Source organism: Nansenia antarctica (genome assembly GCF_963989245.1).
Source record: "Nansenia antarctica genome assembly, chromosome: 3".
NCBI classification, from domain to species: domain Eukaryota; kingdom Metazoa; phylum Chordata; class Actinopteri; order Argentiniformes; family Microstomatidae; genus Nansenia; species Nansenia antarctica.
Genome location: NC_137688.1, coordinates 70,959,586 through 70,982,305, shown reverse-complemented (window position 1 = coordinate 70,982,305; position 22,720 = coordinate 70,959,586). Strand labels below are relative to the sequence as shown.

General features: G+C 45.5%; 2 protein-coding genes across 2 annotated transcripts; one reads left to right on the top strand and one right to left on the bottom strand.

Moving 5' to 3' along the window:
- Positions 1-1,121: 1,121 nt before the first annotated feature.
- Positions 1,122-9,752, bottom strand: uxt (ubiquitously-expressed, prefoldin-like chaperone). Its single transcript, XM_080526446.1, has 6 exons — positions 9,510-9,752; positions 9,024-9,105; positions 3,877-3,944; positions 2,227-2,334; positions 1,560-1,623; positions 1,122-1,314 (listed from the first exon to the last, which is right to left on the bottom strand). The coding sequence occupies exons 1-6, from the start codon at positions 9,590-9,592 to the stop codon at positions 1,255-1,257; spliced, it is 465 nt and encodes a 154-aa protein (XP_080382572.1). The 5' UTR covers positions 9,593-9,752; the 3' UTR covers positions 1,122-1,254.
- A 262-nt stretch (positions 9,753-10,014) lies between these two features.
- LOC308153340 (ER membrane protein complex subunit 3) lies at positions 10,015-21,906 on the top strand. Its single transcript, XM_080526445.1, has 9 exons — positions 10,015-10,080; positions 12,200-12,388; positions 13,201-13,258; positions 13,381-13,474; positions 13,709-13,813; positions 14,004-14,085; positions 14,354-14,433; positions 17,438-17,520; positions 20,082-21,906. Exons 2-9 carry the CDS (start codon positions 12,234-12,236, stop codon positions 20,208-20,210), a joined length of 786 nt encoding a protein of 261 aa, XP_080382571.1. The 5' UTR covers positions 10,015-10,080; positions 12,200-12,233; the 3' UTR covers positions 20,211-21,906.
- The last annotated feature ends 814 nt before the right edge of the window (positions 21,907-22,720 follow it).

Sequence of the window (22,720 nt, the reverse complement as noted above, 5' to 3'; positions counted from 1 at the left end):
CCATGGAAACTGTTCTAGTGTGTGATGGGGTATCAGTCACTAAGGCATTATTACGTCAGAGAGAAGAAGACAGAGACTGACTCTGAAGAAGACAGAGACTGACTCTGTTATTAGCCAACAACTTTTTTTACTCGAAGATCGTTTGACAACAAAACATTTGACGTAACGTCACTCCTGTAAAGCAACGAGGATGTGTGTGACCCTGTGTGAGATCCTCTCCCGTTAAACACGTTTCTGATCATAACTCCACACGTCAACAAAGTAGCCGTATGTGCACTTCAAGCTCTGAAGCAGGGTTGCCAGATAGGATTGACAATTCCAGCCTAACCACAGTCTAAAAACCCACCAAAAACCAGCCCATCTGGCAACCCTGCTTGGAAATTCAGTCCCCTCTCTTCACGGTTGACACGGACCATCCAGTGTTGTTGATGTACCAGGCTGTAACACCACACGCTATTGGCTCAGTCCCCCCATAGAACAAACTCCAGCAGCCAATGGAAGGCTCCGTTACTTCAGTCTGCTGTTTGACCATGAAGCGCGAGGGGGCTTTGATGTGAATCTGAGATATTATATGAGTTATTTGTATATGTTTACGTGCATTAGAAATATGTACTCTAATGTTTTAAATACATTCAATTTCTTTGTGGTCAGTAAATGAGACAGATGAAAAAGTGAGATTAGAGTATATTTATTTCAACAAAATTGTCTTGGGATGAAATTAAAAATGTCATATGGCGTATTTCTTACAGAAATACAGTAATATGATGGTTCAATCTGGGTCTACAGTATTGATGTAAACCACTGAGACTGAAGAACTCTTTAAATCCAAGCTCATTTGTTTTCAAAATGTCTGTTGTTCACTAATAAACAGTATAACCTGTTAAGGTATGAAATCACATTTTACATCCAATTTCCTTCAGCTTGTTTCAGACACGCTGGAGAGAAACAGAAATAATGTTCATCAGTATGATAATGTGAGGCTGAGAGAAAAGCTGCTATGGACTCCCATCCAGGGGGGTATTCCAGCTACGTCGCTAAAGTAAACATCCAGGCTTATTCTTCATAAGTCTCACGAGAATAAGCCTAGATTTCCCTTTAGCGACGTTGATGGAATACCCCCCTGGTTCCCCAGACACAGATTAAGCCTAAGGTTTACTTCAGGTTTATTTTGACAAAGTCTCATGAGATTTATCAAGAATAAGCCTGGATTTTCCTTTCGCGACATTGATGGAATACCCCCCAGGAGCTGCCCTCCTAGAACACCTCCCTCCTGGGCGCTGGAAGATCTGTCAGACCCTGGAGCTCTCTCAATCCCTGTCAAACACAGTCATCACACAGATCAGACATGGACCCTAAATGCATGCCAAATTATGTCAAGTGTGTGTGTGTGTATGTGTGTGTGTGTGTGTGTGTGTGTGTGTGTGTGTGTGTGTGTGTGTGTGTGTGTGTGTGTGTGTGTGTGTGTGTGCGTGTGTGTGTGTGTGTGTGTGTCTAAGAAAGAGTAGAGTACCATCATTAATCATTTGAAATGAAAGTACTGCTTGTGTTGATCCACTCACCTCCAGAACCATGCGGATGTTGGCTTTGATTTTTGCACAATCTTTGGTCAACACGTCTGTGTGTCTGAAACATGACAGATGCAACTGGTAAGAAACATCTCTGCTCCACAACCAACCTCACTCTGACACCACTGAGGTTTGATCTGTATGTGTGTGTGTGTGTGTTATAATGTAGGAAGAGATGGGTCCCGAATACATGTTGTGTTGTGATAATAATAAAAGAGTGCCCTCTGGTGGCCATTAGGTAAAAAAAGAAAATAACATCACATGCATATGAGAAAATGTATGAGTTAATAGTATAAAACTAATTATACATATACAATAATAATAGTAGTAATTTAAATGATGTGTGTCATGTTTTGGTTTTGTTACATTTTTTTGCTGGTTTTCTCTGTGTACCACATGTACAAAAGAAGAGATTTGGTGAGGCTGCATTCTCATTTTATGCTCCAGATTGTGTCTCACTGCCAGTTTACATTAGAGATGCAACCTCAGCACATATGTTCAAGTCAAGACTAAAAACCCATCTTTTTAATATTGCCTTTAAATGACTAAATTATTAAATGATTATTATATAATGATTGGAGCACTTTGAGCTGCAACGTTTGCAAGAAAAGCGCAATATAATACAAATACAAAGTTATTATTATTATGTATTAATACTCACGCTGTCAGCTGATTGGTCTTTTTCTCTATGAACTTCAGAGCCTCTGCGTGTGTCAGCTCTACGAAGAACCCGTATCCAACGGCAACAAAGATCTTTGACGAGTCCTCCCTGAAACAGAAGAAGACAGAACTCAGACTGTTTCAAACACAGCAGGGGAAAGTTAGAGAATGTCTGTCTGCCTGTAGCTACCAGAGACAGAAAGGTGAGTCTGTCTGCCTGTAGCTACCAGAGACAGAAAGGTGAGTCTGTCTGCCTGTAGCTACCAGAGAGAGAAAGGTGAGTCGGTCTGCCTGTAGCTACCAGAGACAGAAAGGTGAGTCTGTCTGCCTGTAGCTATCAGAGACAGAAAGGTGAGTCTGTCTGCCTGTAGCTACCAGAGAGAGAAAGGTGAGTCGGTCTGCCTGTAGCTACCAGAGACAGAAAGGTGAGTCGGTCTGCCTGTAGCTATCAGAGACAGAAAGGTGAGTCGGTCTGCCTGTAGCTACCAGAGACAGAAAGGTGAGTCTGTCTGCCTGTAGCTACCAGAGACAGAAAGGTGAGTCTGTCTGCCTGTAGCTACCAGAGACAGAAAGGTGAGTCTGTCTGCCTGTAGCTACCAGAGACAGAAAGGTGAGTCTGTCTGCCTGTAGCTATCAGAGACAGAAAGGTGAGTCTGTCTGCCTGTAGCTACCAGAGAGAGAAAGGTGAGTCTGTCTGCCTGTAGCTATCAGAGACAGAAAGGTGAGTCTGTCTGCCTGTAGCTACCAGAGACAGAAAGGTGAGTCGGTCTGCCTGTAGCTATCAGAGACAGAAAGGTGAGTCGGTCTGCCTGTAGCTACCAGAGACAGAAAGGTGAGTCTGTCTGCCTGTAGCTACCAGAGACAGAAAGGTGAGTCTGTCTGCCTGTAGCTACCAGAGACAGAAAGGTGAGTCTGTCTGCCTGTAGCTACCAGAGACAGAAAGGTGAGTCTGTCTGCCTGTAGCTATCAGAGACAGAAAGGTGAGTCTGTCTGCCTGTAGCTACCAGAGAGAGAAAGGTGAGTCTGTCTGCCTGTAGCTATCAGAGACAGAAAGGTGAGTCTGTCTGCCTGTAGCTATCAGAGACAGAAAGGTGAGTCTGTCTGCCTGTAGCTACCAGAGAGAGAAAGGTGAGTCGGTCTGCCTGTAGCTACCAGAGACAGAAAGGTGAGTCGGTCTGCCTGTAGCTATCAGAGACAGAAAGGTGAGTCGGTCTGCCTGTAGCTACCAGAGACAGAAAGGTGAGTCTGTCTGCCTGTAGCTACCAGAGACAGAAAGGTGAGTCTGTCTGCCTGTAGCTACCAGAGACAGAAAGGTGAGTCTGTCTGCCTGTAGCTACCAGAGACAGAAAGGTGAGTCTGTCTGCCTGTAGCTATCAGAGACAGAAAGGTGAGTCTGCCTGCCTGTAGCTACCAGAGACAGAAAGGTGAGTCGGTCTGCCTGTAGCTACCAGAGACAGAAATGTGAGTCTGTCTGCCTGTAGCTACCAGAGACAGAAAGGTGAGTCTGTCTGTCTGTATTCCATCAACGTCACTAAAGGAAAATCTAGGCTTATTCTCTTATCAAAAATATGCCTGGATTTTCCTTTTAGCAACGTTGATGGCATACCCCCCAGCCCCTCCTGTCTAATGTCCAGCCTACATCAACACTCACACGTTAGCCTGGACATAGAAATGACAGCCCAGGTCTATCTCTGTCTTCAGCTCCTTGGACTCAGCATCCTGAACACACACAAAGACAAGTTCTTCATTTCCATAAACAGAAAAAAGTACAGAGCTGTATAATGATGAGTTGGTGTTGCTATGACAAGGGACTGGTACAAGATGAGATATTCAGAGATTGTAGACTGGTAGGGTAGGGTTAGGGTCAGAGATGGAGACTGGTAGGGTAGGGTTAGGGTCAGAGATGGAGACTGGTAGGGTAGGGTTAGGGTCAGAGAAGTAGACTGGTAGGGTAGGGTTAGGGTCAGAGATGGAGACTGGTAGGGTAGGGTAGGGTTAGGGTCAGAGATGTAGACTGGTAGGGTAGGGTTAGGGTCAGAGATGTAGACTGGTAGGGTAGGGTTAGGGTCAGAGATGGAGAGTGGTAGGGTAGGGTTAGGGTCAGAGATGGAGAGTGGTAGGGTAGGGTTAGGGTCAGAGATGGAGAGTGGTAGGGTAGGGTTAGGGTCAGAGATGTAGACTGGTAGGGTAGGGTTAGGGTCAGAGATGGAGACTGGTAGGGTAGGGTAGGGTTAGGGTCAGAGATGTAGACTGGTAGGGTAGGGTTAGGGTCAGAGATGTAGACTGGTAGGGTAGGGTTAGGGTCAGAGATGGAGACTGGTAGGGTAGGGTTAGGGTCAGAGATGTAGACGGGTAGGGTAGGGTAGGGTTAGGGTCAGAGATGGAGACTGGTAGGGTAGGGTTAGGGTCAGAGATGGAGACTGGTAGGGTAGGGTTAGGGTCAGAGATGGAGACTGGTAGGGTAGGGTCAATTTAATTTAATTTTAATTTTAATTTAATTAATTAATTTAATTTAGCCATTTAGCAGACGCTTTTAATCCAAAGCGACTTACAATTACGAATTACAGGGACATTCCCCCTGGAGTAACTGAGGGCTAAGTGCCTTACTCAAGGGCACACTAGTAGCGGTGTGGTTTCAGGCGGGATTTGAACTCACAACCTTCCGATCACAAGTCCAACTCACTATCCACTAGACCAGCGTTTCTCAACCGGGGTGCCGCGGCACACTGGGGCGCCGCCTGGCGTCTTCAGGGGTGCCGTCAAATAATTCTGAATAAATCTATAAATAAATAAATGCAATACATCATCAAAATCTGTCTCGCGCGCCCCTTTCCCATGTCACAATGTCAATACCGGGTTCAGCGTAAGGTCAGTGTGTCTGCAATTAGCCTGCATTGTTTTTTCATTTACCGCGCAAAGACATTTTCGAGAGCAATGAACAAGCAAACAAGCAGAATCATGGAACATGACAAACTGACAACAGATCATCCATCACAAGCTAGCAAGGATGCTGAATATTTTGTTCGGATGAAAAGTCACCATAGCCGTCCAGAACAGGTAATGATGAAGTGCGCCAAAGTTTCTGATAAAGCGTTGGAGGCTAGTTACCTCGTAGCCGAAATTATTGCTAAGGCGAAGAAGCCACACACTATAGCCGAGTCCGTTCTATATGGATGATCGGTGACATTATTCTGTCGTCCGACTTCGGAAGCTAAGCAGGGTTGGAAAGTTCGGGAAATAACGCACGGTTTCGTTTTCATGCAATGAATTTAATACATCCAGACAAGGATGCGCGCAGCGGGAGAGAGAGACGCATTTTCTGGCTTAATAACTCTGCATCCCCGGTGTTTACGTTGAATGGACTGGATAGGTGTTTCCAATCAAATGTGGGAATATGAAAATGAATGTGTTCCATAAATTCCCGCGTTTGTTCGGTCACTGTGTCATGTTTATACAGCACGGTTACGTGCCTGATGCCTTTGATGCACACTTGCCTTTTTCACTCCCTCCTCTCTCTCTCTCAATAATAATAATACAACTTTTATTTGTATCAATAGCCGCTGAGTGTGTGTGTGTGTGTGTGTGTGTGTGTGTGTGTGTGTGTGTGTGTGTGTGGGGCTGTCTGGGTGATGCAGTGTCGTTTTTGAATAGCTATATTTTAGACTGGGGTGCCTTGAGATTTTATCGACTTTTGAAGGGTGGGTGACTGAAAAAAGGTTGAGAAACGCTGCACTAGACCACCACTACCCCTCAGAGATGGAGACTGGTAGGGTAGGGTTAGGGTCAGAGATGTAGACTGGTAGGGTAGGGTTAGGGTCAGAGATGGAGACTGGTAGGGTAGGGTTAGTTAGGGTCAGAGATGGAGACTGGTAGGGTAGGGTAGGGTCAGAGATGGAGACTGGTAGGGTAGGGTTAGGGTCAGAGATGTAGACTGGTAGGGTAGGGTTAGGGTCAGAGTCGTAGACGGGTAGGGTAGGGTTAGGGTCAGAGATGTAGACTGGTAGGGTAGGGTTAGGGTCAGAGATGTAGACTGGTAGGGTAGGGTTAGGGTCAGAGATGGAGACTGGTAGGGTTAGGGTCAGAGATGTAGACTGGTAGGGTAGGGTTAGGGTCAGAGATGTAGACTGGTAGGGTAGGGTTAGGGTCAGAGATGGAGACTGGTAGGGTAGGGTTAGGGTCAGAGATGTAGACTGGTAGGGTAGGGTCAGAGATGTAGACTGGTAGGGTAGGGTCAGAGATGTAGACTGGTAGGGTAGGGTAGGGTTAGGGTCAGAGATGTAGACTGGTAGGGTAGGGTTAGGGTCAGAGATGGAGACTGGTAGGGTAGGGTTAGGGTCAGAGATGGAGACTGGTAGGGTAGGGTTAGGGTCAGAGATGGAGACTGGTAGGGTAGGGTTAGGGTCAGAGATGTAGACTGGTAGGGTAGGGTTAGGGTCAGAGATGTAGAGTGGTAGGGTAGGGTTAGGGTCAGAGATGTAGACTGGTAGGGTAGGGTTAGGGTCAGAGATGGAGACTGGTAGGGTAGGGTTAGGGTCAGAGATGTAGACTGGTAGGGTAGGGTTAGGGTCAGAGATGTAGACTGGTAGGGTAGGGTAGGGTTAGGGTCAGAGATGGAGAGTGGTAGGGTAGGGTTAGGGTCAGAGATGGAGACTGGTAGAGTAGGGTTAGGGTCAGAGATGGAGAGTGGTAGGGTAGGGTTAGGGTCAGAGATGTAGACTGGTAGGGTAGGGTCAGAGATGTAGACTGGTAGGGTAGGGTAGGGTTAGGGTCAGAGATGTAGACTGGTAGAGTAGGGTTAGGGTCAGAGATGGAGAGTGGTAGGGTAGGGTTAAGGTCAGAGATGGAGACTGGTAGAGTAGGGTTAGGGTCAGAGATGGAGAGTGGTAGGGTAGGGTTAGGGTCAGAGATGGAGAGTGGTAGGGTAGGGTTAGGGTCAGAGATGTAGACTGGTAGGGTAGGGTTAGGGTCAGAGATGTAGACTGGTAGGGTAGGGTCAGAGATGTAGACTGGTAGGGTAGGGTTAGGGTCAGAGATGGAGACTGGTAGGGTAGGCAGTGTTTCCTCTACATGCATTTATTGGTGGCGGGCCGCCACGAATGAATTTCCTCCGCCACGAATTGATTCAGTCCAAAAAAACAAAAACTAAAAAGTTCTCAAAAAAAAAAAAAAAAAAATCTGGACATTTTAGCTGATTAAAATATATCTGATCCTAGATCAGCGCTATAATGGATGTTGACTAAAAGTGCACCTAAATCCACGCCCATCTCTCTCTAACCGCTGATCCAAAATCAGATTAATGACATTCAGTTGACGACGTGACACAAGGGCTCCTGATTGGTCTAAATGTGAACTGTGGTATTATTGTTATTGTGTACAGGCCACCGTAGTGACATCAGGGGGGTATTCCATCAACATCGCTAAAGGGAAAATCCAGGTTTAGTCTGATAAATCTCGCGAGAGTTCTTAAAAATATCCAGGCATATTCTGATAGGTCTCGCGAGAGTTATCAAAAATAAGCCAGGATTTTCCTTTAGCGACGTTGATGGAATACCCCCCAGGTCAGGTGGGCAGGTTACGACGAGACAACAAGAGACCGGTATTGTAGAGCTTACAGAGCGAGTTAAAATAAAGACACTTACATTGAAATACAGAAGGACTCACGTGTATGTTTAATAGAATAACACGACATGGTGTCAGAAGTCCTGTAAGTGAGTGTTAAGAGTTAGATCGGCCGACAAGTGTCATTTGAGCTCGTGACGGTGAGAAGGGAGAAGAAAAGATGGATGCTAATGCTAACGCGGGAGCAGCTGCAGTCCAGAGAACGGCGCCAGTTTCAAGTGCTACGTTAGCAGACATTAGCAAGTCAAAAAACGATTCTTATGTGCCGTCACTTTAGCAACGACACAGTATTGTCAAGGGGAAAAGAAGGGGAGACGATTTTTTTATTGACAACGGAATTACATGCTGGAAAAACATGCAGCTAAAATTCAGGGAACATTTGGACAATAAGAGACACACGAGAAGTACGGGAAAACAGGGCTCATGTGGGTCTCATCAAAGGTAAGAGTTTGTTTTCTTTAACTCAGCTGATACTCAGCTGTTTACCGAATGCTCCATCTGACTGTGATTTTACTTCTGTAATGTGGTGGGTTGACATAATTCACGCACGGAACTATAGGTTGAGACTATTGTTCCGTCCGTAGTACCCAAGTTGTTTAGACTGTTCTATTTACTGCTTGAGTGTGTTGTTGACAATCGTTCATGTCCTTCATTAAACGTTTAGCTTTGTCATTTGATACGCCGCCTACGACTACCATCTCTCTGCACTACAGTAAACAGTTAATCAGTAACGTTAGCCGCTTTTGTGCTCATGTAGGCCTACTTCGTATTATATTATAGCTGATGATCTTTGTGTGTGTGTATGTGACTGTCAGTCACAAGTTTATATTCTGCATATTTTTTATTTATTTTTTGGGCCATCCTCTAGTTTTGGCTGTGATTAAAAAAAAAAAAAAAAAAAATAACGTTGTTTTGAGCGCGTGCGCGTTTCATGCGCGTGCACGCGAAAAAATCGCGCGGTCACGGCCATCCGCCACCATTGTAAAAATTCCTGGAGGAAACACTGGTAGGGTAGGGTTAGGGTCAGAGATGGAGACTGGTAGGGTAGGGTTAGGGTCAGAGATGTAGACTGGTAGGGTAGGGTTAGGGTCAGAGATGTAGACTAGTAGGGTAGGGTTAGGGTCAGAGATGTAGACTGGTAGGGTAGGGTAGGGTTAGGGTCAGAGATGTGAACTCTACCTTGAGGCTCATGATGGTGTTCTTGAGTTGTAAATATTGGGAGATCTTTTCATACACAGCATCTCTCTGCTCCAAGACCCTCCTGTCAACAGAAAACAACAAGTCAACTCTCTCTGTCTGTCTCTGTCTCTCTCTCTGTGTCTCTCCCTCTCTCTGTCTGTCTGTCTGTCTGTCTGTCTGTCTGTCTGTCTGTCTCTGTCTCTGTCTCTCTGTTTCTCTCTCCCTCCCTCTCTCTCTCTCTGTCTCTCTCTGTCTGTCTGTCTGTCTGTCTGTCTGTCTCGGTCTCTCTCTCTCTGTTTCTTTCTCTCTCTCTCTCTCTCTCTCTCTCTCTCTCTCTCTCTCTCTCTCTCTCTCTCTCTCTCTCTCTCTCTCTCTCTCTCTCTCTCTGTCTGTCTCTCCCCCCTCTCCCTCCTCTATCTCTCTCTCTCCCTCTCAATACAGACATAATCATCTACCCTTCCAGACAAAGGGGTATTCAGTACTTACTCTAGATCCAGTTTCAACACATCGTTGATGAAGGCTTCGTACTGCAGCACCTTGTGGTCCGTGCTGGTCTGGTCAGGAGTCATGGTGATCAGCTGACAAGGCTGTTCGTACTGAAATAAAAACCTCTTTACTTTAATCAAATGTGGTGCAGCTACAAAAACACACCCCGCAGAATGTATTTATATATTATATATATATCTCCTGACACCCAGCCAGTCCATAGCAGGATGACCTGGGACGTTCGGCTTCACAACACGTATCACGTGGTCAAAGTTGACACATTAAACCGGAAGTTATTCTTCTTCCGTGTCGCTTTATTTTTATTTTATTAAATTAACGTAGAAATGCCTAAAACAAACTGGACCACTTATTTCATGTTATTCAATTGTTTAATTATTTATTATAGTTTGAAAGGCGTCCGTAGACGACATCAACAACAACATATCAATAGATTGGAATGGAATATCTTTATTAAATATTTCAACAAAGGTCGAGTCGCTGCTTCCGGGTCAGAGGTCGGAGGGTGAGAACACATGAGACGCTCAGACACATCGATGGTGTCTCCTCTATGGTACGGCTTCTTCTTCTTCTTCACTTCTCTGAACATGGTCAACTTGTAGACTGTTATTATTATGTTGTTATTCGCATTAGCTTCAGTCGCAGGACGTCATCGTGTTTAACAGTATCAGTGTTGCTCTGGTCTCGAGTAGGAGGAGGGAGTCGTGTCTGTTAGAGCCGCTGGGGCCTTGGCCAGTAGACCGGCTAACCAGGAAGTCTCTGCTGATCAAGTGGCGTTAGATAGACAGACAGACAGACAGACAGACAGACAGACAGACAGACAGACAGACAGACAGATAGAAGTGCAACTAGTGATATCAGGGGCATGATATACATAGAACAAGAATGGTAGTGATGGGTAACTATGTCATATACAGTATGTGCAGAGGTAGTATTGTAAACATCAGTATAGTTTAGAGCTATGAATGAATGAATGAATGAATGAATGAATGGTCTTTATTGTCATTAATACAGTACAGGTACCATACAACGACATTTAGGAGGGGGGGCTCCCCTGGTGCTTGGAAAAAATACTAAAAACAAGAAGGGAAAAGAGCTGGTTTACATAAATAAAGGCTATATATAAATAAAGGCTATATACAAGGCTATATAAAGGCTATATACACAGTGACTATGAACAGTTATGGTCTATATACAGTTATATGAGCTATATACAGTGAGGTAGTTTATGTACAGTATCTAATGTGCAGAAGTGTAAAAGAAGCTATGTCAGGAAGAGACAGAACCAGATGTTTAACCGTGTGTCCCCCTGTCCCCAGACCTGTTAGCCCAGAGACAGAACCAGACAGAACCAGATGTTTAACCGTGTGTCCCCCTGTCCCCAGACCTGTTAGACCAGAGACAGAACCAGACAGAACCAGATGTTTAACCGTGTGTCTCCCTGTCCCCACACCTGTTAGACCAGAGACAGAACCAGACCGAACCAGATGTTTAACCGTGTGTCCCCCTGTCCCCAGACCTGTTAGACCAGAGACAGAACCAGACAGAACCAGATGTTTAACCGTGTGTCTCCCTGTCCCCACACCTGTTAGACCAGAGACAGAACCAGACAGAACCAGATGTTTAACCGTGTGTCTCCCTGTCCCCAGACCTGTTAGACCAGAGACAGAACCAGACAGAACCAGATGTTTAACTGTGTGTCTCCCTGTTAGACCAGAGACAGAACCAGACAGAACCAGATGTTTAACCGTGTGTCTCCCTGTCCCCAGACCTGTTAGACCAGAGACAGAACCAGACAGAACCAGATGTTTAACCGTGTGTCTCCCTGTTAGACCAGAGACAGAACCAGACAGAACCAGATGTTTAACCGTGTGTCTCCCTGTCCCCAGACCTGTTAGATCAGAGACAGAACCAGACAGAACCAGATGTTTAACCGTGTGTCTCCCTTAGGGGTGGGCATCAATGATCGACGATCGATAATTGATCGATAAGGATCTTGGTCGATCACAAAATATTTAGCTCGATAATCTTTTTTTTTTTTTCTTTTTTTTTTTTTTTATAATAATAATAATGGAAATTAGTTTGTCCACGTGTCACCAGATTGCGTTCGTCTCTCACCCCTGAACATGTTAACATGATCATCTTTCTGAACAAGAACCAGTAGGCCTATCGCCTACAGTCTCTCGCTGGAGTTTAAATTTAAGTTAAGCTGGACGCTCTTAAGGACACTAACGTTTTCAGTCATCCTCCTATTTGTGAGTAACTGTTTTTTTACTGCTCCTATGGTGAGTTACTTGTTATTTTCTATATTTTTATTTATAACGTAAAATGTGTTTTTAAGTTAAACAATTTAGGCTACTCACTGCCTTGTTTAAGAGGATTGTTATCTGACTGTAGTGTCTAGTTTGAATGTGAATGAATGAATGTGTGCAATAGCAACACAAATAAAGTTTTTTCCCCAAGGAAAACATTATTTTTATTTTATTTTTTTTATAAAAAAAAAGCTTATCAATTAATCGAATTAATCGATAATTGATCGTTCATTCTTGCGATTATCGAAAAAGAAATTTTGATCGTTTGCCCAGCCCTACTCTCCCTGTCCCCAGACCTATTAGACCAGAGACAGAACCAGACAGAACCAGATGTTTCACCGTGTGTCTCCCTGTCCCCAGACCTGTTAGACCAGAGACAGAACCAGACAGAACCATGTCTGGACCAGAGCTGCTGCTGGACTCCAGCATCCGCATGTGGGTGGTCCTCCCCATCGTCTTCATCACCTTCTTCGTCGGGATCATCCGCCACTACGTCACCCAGCTGCTGCACAGCGACAAGAAGGTGGACCTGGAGCAGGTGTCTGACAGGTGAGGGTGTGTGTGTGTGTGTGTGTGTGTGTGTGTGTGTGTGTGTGTGTGTGTGTGTGTGTGTGTGTGTGTGTGTCTGACAGGTGAGGGGGTGTGTGTGTGTGGGGGTGTGTGTGTGTGTGTGTGTGTGTGTGTGTGTGGGGGGGGGGTGTGGGGGTGGGGGTGTGGGTGTGTGTGTGGGTGTGTGTGTGTGGGTGTGTGTGTGTGTGTGTGTGTGTGTGTGTGTGTGGGGGTGTGTGTGTGGGGGGGGGTGTGGGTGTGTGTGTGTGTGTGTGTGTGTGTGGGGGGGTGTGGGTGTGTGTGTGTGTGTGTGTGGGGGGGGGTGTGTGTGTGGGGGTGTGTGTGTGTGGGGGTGTGTGTGTGTGTGTGTGTGTGTGTGTGGGGGGGGGGGGGGGTGTGTGTACTGTCATCAAAGCCTAAAGTTACACTGGAGGGTAAACTGTGTCTCAGGAGGCAGAGCCGGCGTCTAATGATCGCAAGGTCGGCAGATCTGCACTTCAAGCCCCGGCTGGCCACATGTCGAGGTGTCCTTGGGCAAGACACTGAACCCCCCCAAATTGCTCCCAGTGAGCGGGCCGGCGCCTTGCATGGTAGCTTGTCGCTATTGGTGTGTGAATGTGTGTGTGAATGGGTGAATGAGAGGCCGTTGTTGTAAAGCACTTTGGAATAAGGCGCCTTAAGTGCTATAAGTGCAGTCCATTTACCATCCATTTACACTTACGCAAAAGTGTAAGCAGCGAAATGTTTGTGGCTTTATGTGTAACCATTTTCATATTAATATCACCTTCATCTTAATAATCTCACTTTTCCAGTCAGGTGCTTCTGAGAAGCCGCATCTTAAGAGAGAATGGGAAGTACATCCCCAAACAGGTACAGCACATCTCCGATGGTCTGACTATTATTATTATTATTATTATTACTTTAAAAAAAAAAGGTCTCTTCCTGTTGTGACGCGTGTGTGTGAGACGTACCTGTATGTCGTCTGTCTGCAGTCGTTTGCGATGCGGAAGCATTACTTCAACGACACGGAGACCGGCTTCTTCAAGATCGTCAAGAGGAAGGTCGTCCCCAAGAACCCCATGACTGGTGAGTCTGTCTGTCTGTCTGTCTGTCTGACTGGTGAGTCTGCCTGTCTGCCTGCCTGTCTCTGTCTGCCTGTCTCTGTCTGCCTGTCTCTGTCTCTCTGTCTGTCTGTGTCTCTGTCTGTGTCTGTGTCTCTCTCTGTCTGTCTGTCTGTGACTGGTGAGTCTGTCTGTCTCTCTGTCTGCCTGTCTGACTGGTGACCCCCTCCCTTGGTGACCCCCCCCCCTCCCTCTGCAGACACCAGCATGCTGACTGACATGATGAAGGGGAACCTGACTAACGTTCTTCCCATGATCGTGATTGGAGGATGGATCAACTGGGCGTTCTCCGGCTTCGTCATCAGTGAGTTCTGCTGCTCAGGTTACCTTGACGACCCCGTCACTCCCAGGTGTCATACCTGTCAGCCTCAGGTGTTAACCCTGTTAACCCTACCCCTAGCACCTGTTAACCCTACCCCTAGCACCTGTCCTGTCCTGTAGACACGCCTCCTGTCTGCAGCTGTTAACCAATCACTGTTGTCGTTCCTCCTCAGCCAAGGTGCCGTTCCCCCTGACGCTGCGCTTCAAGCCCATGCTGCAGCGGGGCATCGAGCTGCAGTCTCTGGACGCGTCCTGGTACTGTAGCATTAGCCAAACTAGCATTAGCTTAACCTAGTATTAGCCTACCTAGCATTAGCTTAACCTAGTATTAGCCTACCTAGCATTAGCCTACCTAGTATTAGCCTACCTAGTATTAGCTTAACCTAGCATTAGCCTACCTAGCATTAGCCTACCTAGTATTAGCCAACCTAGCATTAGCCTCCCTAGCATTAGTCTCCCTAGCATTAGCCTACCTAGTATTTCATCTGTGGTATCTCATCTGTGGTATCTCATCCATCCCCAGGGTGAGCTCGGCCTCCTGGTATTTCCTCAACGTGTTCGGGCTGAGGAGCATGTACAGCCTGATCCTGGGCCAAGACAACGGTAACACGCCTCCACACTGTTACACCTCAACACTGTTACACCTCAACACTGTTACACAACACGCCTGTTACACCTCAACACTGTTACACCTCAACACTGTTACACCTCAACACTGTTAAGCTGCGTGCACACCAGGTCATTGCGTTGCACCGGAAGTCATTCATCTCAATGGGGCAGTTGCGTTGATCCGTTGCGTTGCTCTGCATTGCGTTTCTTGTCCGGCAGGGTGCGGTAATCAGTCAAAATATTTCAGCTTTTGCGTTGCGTTGGATCCGTCAAAACAACCGGAAGTAAACCGGAAGTAGTTTCTTGACCAGAGCTTTCCCTCAGATGTAAAATCCGCCATTGGCGAAAATCTTTAATTTGGCTCTACAAGTGTTAATATGTCATTTTATGAAGTTTTTATATGTTTTCAGGCGAGAAAGTAACCATATATATTCACAAAATGTGTCCAGTTTATCAAAATAACCCGTTTATATATCTGATGTTAACATACTGACTGTGTCCGCGAATGCTATGCTATTGTTGTGCTAGGTGCATTGACTGACTGTCCGCGAATGCTATGCTATTGTTATGCTATCTGAATGGTGTACTAGTTTTCACTGAATAAATCGCGATTTCTTTCAAAGAAGGTAGCAGGTGTTTATGTCCATGTCAAGGAGAAGGTACGACTTGTATGACAGTAGTGTGATTAGGACATAAGTTGAGGATATTAGTCTACCTCTGATGCTAACTTGTATGGCATAGTGTTTGTGATGCTAACGGCGCCATCTTTGCTATCTCCTCCGGACATATATTACCGCTGTGTTGTTGCGTCTGCATCGCATGCGACATGCGTCAAGCCCATCCCACCAGATTGCGTCAGAACGGTGGGTCACGGTTCGCGGTGTGCACGAAGCTTTACACCTCAACACTGTTACACCTCAACACTGTTACACCTCAACACTGTTACACAACACGCCTGTTACACCTCAACACTGTTACACCTCAACACTGTTACCTCAACACTGTTACACCTCAACACTGTTACACCTCAACACTGTTACACCTCAACACTGTTACACCTCAACACTGTTACACCTCAACACTGTTACACCTCAACACTGTTACACCTCAACACTGTTACACCTCAACACTGTTACACCTCAACACTGTTACACCTCAGCACTGTTACGCCTCAACACTGTTACACCTCAACACTGTTACACCTCAACACCTGTTACACCTCAACACTGTTACACCTCAACACTGTTACACCTCAACACTGTTACACAACACGCCTGTTACACCTCAACACTGTTACACCTCAACACTGTTACACAACACGCCTGTTACACCTCAACACTGTTACACCTCCACACCTGTTACACCTCAACACTGTTACACCTCAACACTGTTACACCTCAACACTGTTACACCTCCACACCTGTTACACCTCAACACTGTTACACCTCAACACTGTTACACAACACGCCTGTTACACCTCAACACTGTTCCACAACACACCTGTTACACCTCAACACTGTTACACCTCAACACTGTTACACCTCAACACTGTTACACCTCAACACTGTTACACCTCAACACTGTGCCACAACACGCCTGTTACACCTCAACACTGTTACACCTCAACACTGTTCCACAACACACCTGTTACACCTCAACACACCTGTTACACCTCAACATGCCTCCACAACACGCCTGTTACACCTCAACACTGTTACACAACACGCCTGTTACACCTCAACACTGTTCCACAACACACCTGTTACACCTCAACACGCCTGTTACACCTCAACACACCTGTTACACCTCAACATGCCTCCACAACACGCCTGTTACACCTCAACATGCCTCCACAACATGCCTGTTACACCTCAACACGCCTCAACACAGTTACACAACACGCCTGTTAGGGCTGCAACTAACGATTATTTTGATAATCGATTAATCTGCCGATTATTTTTCGGTTAATCGGATACAAAAAAAAATTTGCTAATTTTATTTGATGTTTTCTAAATCAGCCAGGCCTATACATATACATGTGCAAAATGAATAAGTATTAATAATAAATAATATAAATAAAAAAGGCTTTGCTACATCAAATAGGTTTAACAACAGGCCATGGACTATGGCGGTAGATTGTTTCAATAAAGTAATTGAACTCTAGCTCAATACATGCATTGCAAGTGCAATATAGGCTACAGACAAGACACTAATGTTTTTATATAAGAGATATGCTCCAAAACAATGCAATGTGTCCTCTCACTCCATACAATAGGCTAGGCTACAGTCAGTGCCTCACTCTAACTCACGGGTAGCTTGGTAGGCTACCACTAGCTAGCCTTTAGCTTATCACCTCTGCTCTACCACTGACGTTAGCCAGCTAGCTAAATACACTTGGCTGAGCCGTCTTCATCCATCACTGTCACATGCTTTCTTTTAAGGTGTTCTCGCATCACCGTTGTGCTCCCGTGCCATGCAAGATCGGTTTTGCATAGGTTGCACCATTTTTTAGTGCTCCCATACCGTGGACGATTTCGGTCGAGTCGTTTTCTCCGCCTCCGCCATGATTTAAATGTAGCCGCCGCGCCGGTGTAGGTACCGGATTTTCCCACTTTTCCGGTTCTGGTCATAGGTTCTGCCCTTTCCGGCCATAGGTAGCGCTATGATTCGCTATGAATCGCGATGCCTACACCGGCTCCGCAAAGCGTGGCGTGCGTCAACAGGAAGTAGGTTTGTTATGGAACAAGACCCGACGAATCGATAATGGAATTCGTCGCCAACGAATTTCATTATCGATTTTTATCGATTTCATCGATTCGTTGTTGCAGCCCTAACGCCTGTTACACCTCAACACATCTCCACCTGAACACCTGTACAACACTGTTACACCTGTTCACTGTTACACCTCAACACGCAGACACAGAGGAGGAGGAGAGGGTTAGAGGAGGTTAAGGAGCTATGCGGCGGCGGCTAATCTCCTCCTGGTCTTGTGTTTCAGCCGCTGACCAGTCCAGAGTGATGCAGGACCAGATGACGGGGGCTGCCATGGCGATGCCCCCTGACCCCAACAAGGCCTTCAAGGTGAGGGGGAGGGAGGGAGAGAGGGAGGGAGGGAGGGAGAGAGAGAGAGAGAGAGAAGCTCTGCTCACACTAACACTGGTTTACCACATATCAGAGGAAGAAACGCTGGTTTTGTACTGTAACTGGAGCCTGGTTTTGACTATAGTGTTATGGGGTTAAAATGGATAACATCTGGAACTCAAATTAATTGAATTTTAATAATAATAATAATAATTAATTGTATTTATATAGCGCTTTTCTGGGGCTCAGACACTGACAATATGGGAAAAACTGAAAACACAGAAACAACAAGCAACAGATAACATGAGCACATAGAACGCAGAGTTAACGAACAGGCACAGGGAACAATTAACACAGCAATGTCCGGGGGGGGGGTGGGGGTGGCAGGGTTAGGGGTAGGGGAGGTTGTATGCGTGGGAGAACAGGTAGATTTTGAGATGGGATTTAAAAGTGGAGAGTGAGAGTGAGGGTGAGTCTCTGAGTGGCTGTATTAAGTAGGGATGCTCCGATTTATCGGCCACCGATTTAAATCGGCCGATTTCACTCCAAATGACTCGATCGGTGATCGGCAAAAATGGCCGATCGCAAAAGCCGATCTTTTAAGTTATTTTATTGTGGGAAAACGTTATTTCTATGTTGCGATAACTTCTCAACAGGATTTTACAGGGTTCGTTCTAACTATCGTAATTCTTGAACTATATGTGCAATCTGAAAAAAAACAACAGTTTCTGAAAGCAGAGAAGTTGCACTCTCTAACCATTTAGGGTTATTATGGTAGTTCACCAAAAAAACAAATGCATTGACCTCTAAGCGTCATAGGAGCTGGAGAGTGATTTCAAGAGAAGCGGTATTTTATACTTTAGTGAGTTACATATATGTTTGTGATTGTGAAATGTCATGAGGTTAGTTCTAGAGAATTTACCTGATAGAACATCGACATGCTAGAAACACATAACTACCCATAATTAGATGATCATACCGCCACAAACACGTCCCAAAACAAAAGTATTTACAAAAGCCTTACCAAATAGTAGTCTATGGCAAACGAGAATGGTGAATCCAATCCATAAAGTATTTAGTGATCGTTAAACTGTTGTTTATTTTTCGTGTTATGAAAAAAAACGAGTCGGCGAGTAGCGTAGTTCTAGGCTGCGTTCGTGAATTCGCTCTGGAAATCTGACCAGCAGTCATGGAACGCCTCTTGTCCAATCAAATTACTTGGTCCCTTTATGACGTTGAGCCCAGTGTGCCCTCCGGCGCTCTCAGAGCGAAGTTACGAACGCAGCCTAGAACTATGCTACTCGCCGACTCGGTTTTTTTCATAACACGAAAAATAAACAACAGTTTAACGATCACTAAATACCGTCAGTTAAGCTGCGCCCAAAACCCTGATATGTTGCCACGTGAAACGATAAGACAAGAGGCCACGATACGATAATCGCCGTAGGAGGCGATTCGACTGTAGGCATGTGAAGTTATCATTTCTTCAAACTTGCAGTGGTAGCAACGGTGTGTGTGGTTTAGTAAATATAGCGTGCGTGTGTGTGTAGCTGTACGTGTGTGTGTGTGGCCCTCCTGTGAGAGGTGTGTGTGTACCTGTGAGAGGTGTGTGTGTGTGTGCGCCATATCTCAGTATGTAGGCTATGCAGTGTAAGTAAGTGTGTGAGTTTATTCTGTTATTTATGCTATTATATCTAGTATTGTGTTGAGAACCAATGGAAATGATTCAAGAATTGATCAAGTAGGCTAACTTACATTATCATTGTTCTATATGCAACAGAACAGATCACCCAGCATTGCTAATGAAAATAATCAATGAATGTGAGTCTAATACCAATACTTGCTCAATAGGTCTTCAAATCTATTAAAAGTGTTCTTATAAAGGTCATAAATGTAACTTGTGTGAATGAATGAATGAATGAATGAATGAATGAATGGACTTTATTGTCATTGCTACAGTACAGGTACCAAACAACGAAATTTAGGAGGGGTGGCTCCCCTGGTGTTAGGAAAGGGGAAAAAAAAACACTTTTAGAAAAAGAATAAAATCACAAGAAGGTAAGGAGCTGGTTTACATAAATAAAGGTAAATTGTAGAAACCTGCTTACATTAATTATGCGGGTGTTACGGTCAGGGCCATCGCTACTTACACGCGCATCATTGTTAGACTGTTAATGATAGAGCTAACCATCTACGGACAAAAAAAAAGTGTCACCTTTTTGGACCATCGCCAGTTTGCACCCCTGCGTATGTAAACCATGAAGGCCACGTTTATGATGTCTTTTATACAGCCATATCGACTGACTTGGGTCTGCGTTTGCTATTATCCAGTCAGTAGGCATACAGTTATGTATTTAAAAAAAGATCGGTATCGGTATCGGTAGATCTTGAGGAAAAAAATCGGTGATCGGTATCGGCCCCAAAAATCCAGATCGGAGCATCCCTAGTATTAAGGTTCTGTGATATCTGGGTTTGTTAGTTTTGAGTTGCTGCTCTAATCTGTACAATCTTTACAATCTGTGATCTTTAATCTGTGCTGTGCTCTCTGCTGTGTTCCTCAGAGTGAGTGGGAGGCGTTGGAGATCGTGGAGCACAAGTGGGCCCTGGAGAACGTGGAGGACGAGCTGATGTCTCGGGACTTGAACTTTGGGGGTCTCTTCAGCCAGGAGCTGAAGACCACCATGTTCTAGACCACCATGTTCTAGACCACCACCATGTTCTAAAGAGGAGCGCTGCCTCACTTGGGTTCCCTTTTCCTGAAAGCTTTGTCGCTAAAGTATTACTTTATCTCTGAAGTATTATTTTATTTCTGAAGTACTACTTTATCTCTTGACAATCCAGGCCTACTCCCTCACCCCCCCCCACCGTAGACCAGCAAAGATCAGCATGTAATTGACTTAATTTACTCTTTTTGCACACAGAAGATTGATCTGAAACATTGTTCTGAAGCGTTCCTCTGTGTCTCTCTCTCTCTCTGTCTCTCTCTCTCTCTCCGTCTCTCTCTGTCTCTCTCTCTCTCTCCGTCACGGACACACACACACACACACCCTCAGTCAAACTGTCTCTCTCTCTCTCGTGTCTGGGCGATCAGAAGCTGCTTCAGCTACCAAGCTTTCAGGAGGCCGCTGCAGCGCCTGCTAGGCTGTGATTGGCTGTGGTCGAGCAAGATCTCACGCTTTTCAAGACGCAGTTGTAAAAAAATAAGTTACAAATAAAAATGTCTTAATTATCGTTGTGATACCATGACAGTATATATTTTGGTTGGCCCAAGGCAATAAAAAAATACTAAATTATGCAGATTTGAACCAAAACTGTTCTGAATTTATGTAACGACGACTACTGCCTGTTTGTTATGCTTTTGTTTCACGTGAATAAGTTATACCTGGAATGTAGAATATGCACGTCATGTCATTAAGAAGCTTTGTTGTTTCTTGGCAACTGTCCCTCTGTCCACTCCCAACTGTCAACTGTCACTCCCAACTGTCCCTCTGTCCACTCCCAGCTGTCCAACTGTCACTCCTGACCTTCTCTCAGCCTTACCTCACCTCTCAGTTTAAAACAGTTTCGGTATTTTTTCTGGTTTGATCTCAGACAACAAACTCCTGTGCCATCCTCCTCTTTGTACAATTACGTGGCGACTAAATCTTGAGGTTATTCTACAAGTGTGAGAGAGAGAACCACCGCCTCCATCTCTCTTCTAGTCTGCGTTGCTTGTGTTTGTTTTGAGTTATTATGATGTTTTTTCTTGTTAAAAAGATCTTAAGGACGCTTTCTACTGTACTTCTATCGTTGGCATGACAACTGCGGGGCGGAGAGAGTTCAACTCAACTGAATGAGGTAGAGTTGGGTTACCAGTTCTGGTAACTGAATGAGGTATAGTGTGGTTGCCAGTTCTGGTAACTGAATGAGGTATAGTGTGGTTGCCAGTTCTGGTAACTGAATGAGGTATAGTGTGGTTGCCAGTTCTGGTAACTGAATGAGGTCTAGTGTGGTTGCCAGTTCTGGTAACTGAATGAGGTATAGTGTGGTTGCCAGTTCTGGTAACTGAATGAGGTATAGTGTGGTTGCCAGTTCTGGTAACTGAATGAGGTCTAGTGTGGTTGCCAGTTCTGGTAACTGAATGAGGTATAGTGTGGTTGCCAGTTCTGGTAACTGAATGAGGTATAGTGTGGTTGCCAGTTCTGGTAACTGAATGAGGTATAGTGTGGTTGCCAGTTCTGGTAACTGAATGAGGTATAGTGTGGTTGCCAGTTCTGGTAACTGAATGAGGTCTAGTTGGGTTGGAGCGTCATCTTGTCTCCTTCCATCATGCCAGCATGTGGTATGGGGAAACAAACCAACCATTTGGTCTAGAACCTTCTAATCTAACGGCCTGTGGAGATTTATAAATAAACGACCTTATGTGCACGTCAACGTCACCTGGCTCTGTTCTTCTAATCTAATGCACAAACCTGGAGACAGCGTTCACTTGGGACATCACTGGGGGAGGCTGGGGGAGGTAGAACACCAGGGGAGGCTGGAGGAGGTAGAACACCAGAGGAGGCTGGGGGAGGTAGAACACCAGGGGAGGCTGGGGGAGGTAGAACACCAGGGGAGGCTGGCGGAGGTAGAACACTGGGGGAGGTAGAACACCGGGGGAGCTAGAACACCAGGGGAGGTAGAACACCAGGGGAGGCTGGGCTCATTCTAATGCATGGAACGGAATCAGGAATGGTATCCAACACAGGTGAACACCCAGTAAACAAAGAGTCGTCCAGATGGCGTCTTTCTAGGACGTCCAGGTGACGTCTTACGGACTACAGAATCGTCTTCTGTAGTCCGTAAGACGTCATCTGGACGTCCTAGAAAGACGTCATCTGAACCCCCATTCCGGCTTCCCTGAAGACGTCTTTTGGACTCTTTGTTTACTGGGCACCACTCCTCATTCCCTGGAGTACAACGAGCCCCCAGTCCTCCCCCCCCACCTTCACCTACAGACAGAAATGACATAATAACAACAGAGTCAGACCTAATGGACTTCAGTTTATTTCACAAACTCAACTCATTGCAAAGCAGCAGCACCACTGCATCGTGTCAGAGCAGCAACACCACTGCATCGTGTCAAACAATGCAAAGTGTGAAATGCCCATTTTTCATTGAGATATAAATATGAAAACTTAACCTTTTTTCCCCAAATATAAACATCCTCACATGAGTAAGT

Coding starts and splice junctions, on each gene's coding strand:
- LOC308153340 (XM_080526445.1), top strand. CDS start 12,234: ATGTCTGGACCAGAGCTGCTGCTGGACTCCAGCATCCGCATGTGGGTG. Junction 12,389..13,200: donor CTGGAGCAGGTGTCTGACAG/GTGAGGGTGTGT, acceptor TCACTTTTCCAG/TCAGGTGCTTCTGAGAAGCC. Junction 17,521..20,081: donor ACCCCAACAAGGCCTTCAAG/GTGAGGGGGAGG, acceptor TGTGTTCCTCAG/AGTGAGTGGGAGGCGTTGGA.
- uxt (XM_080526446.1), bottom strand. CDS start 9,592: ATGACTCCTGACCAGACCAGCACGGACCACAAGGTGCTGCAGTACGAA. Junction 9,106..9,509: donor GTGTTGAAACTGGATCTAGA/GTAAGTACTGAA, acceptor TTCTGTTGACAG/GAGGGTCTTGGAGCAGAGAG. Junction 1,315..1,559: donor ACATCCGCATGGTTCTGGAG/GTGAGTGGATCA, acceptor TGTGTTTGACAG/GGATTGAGAGAGCTCCAGGG.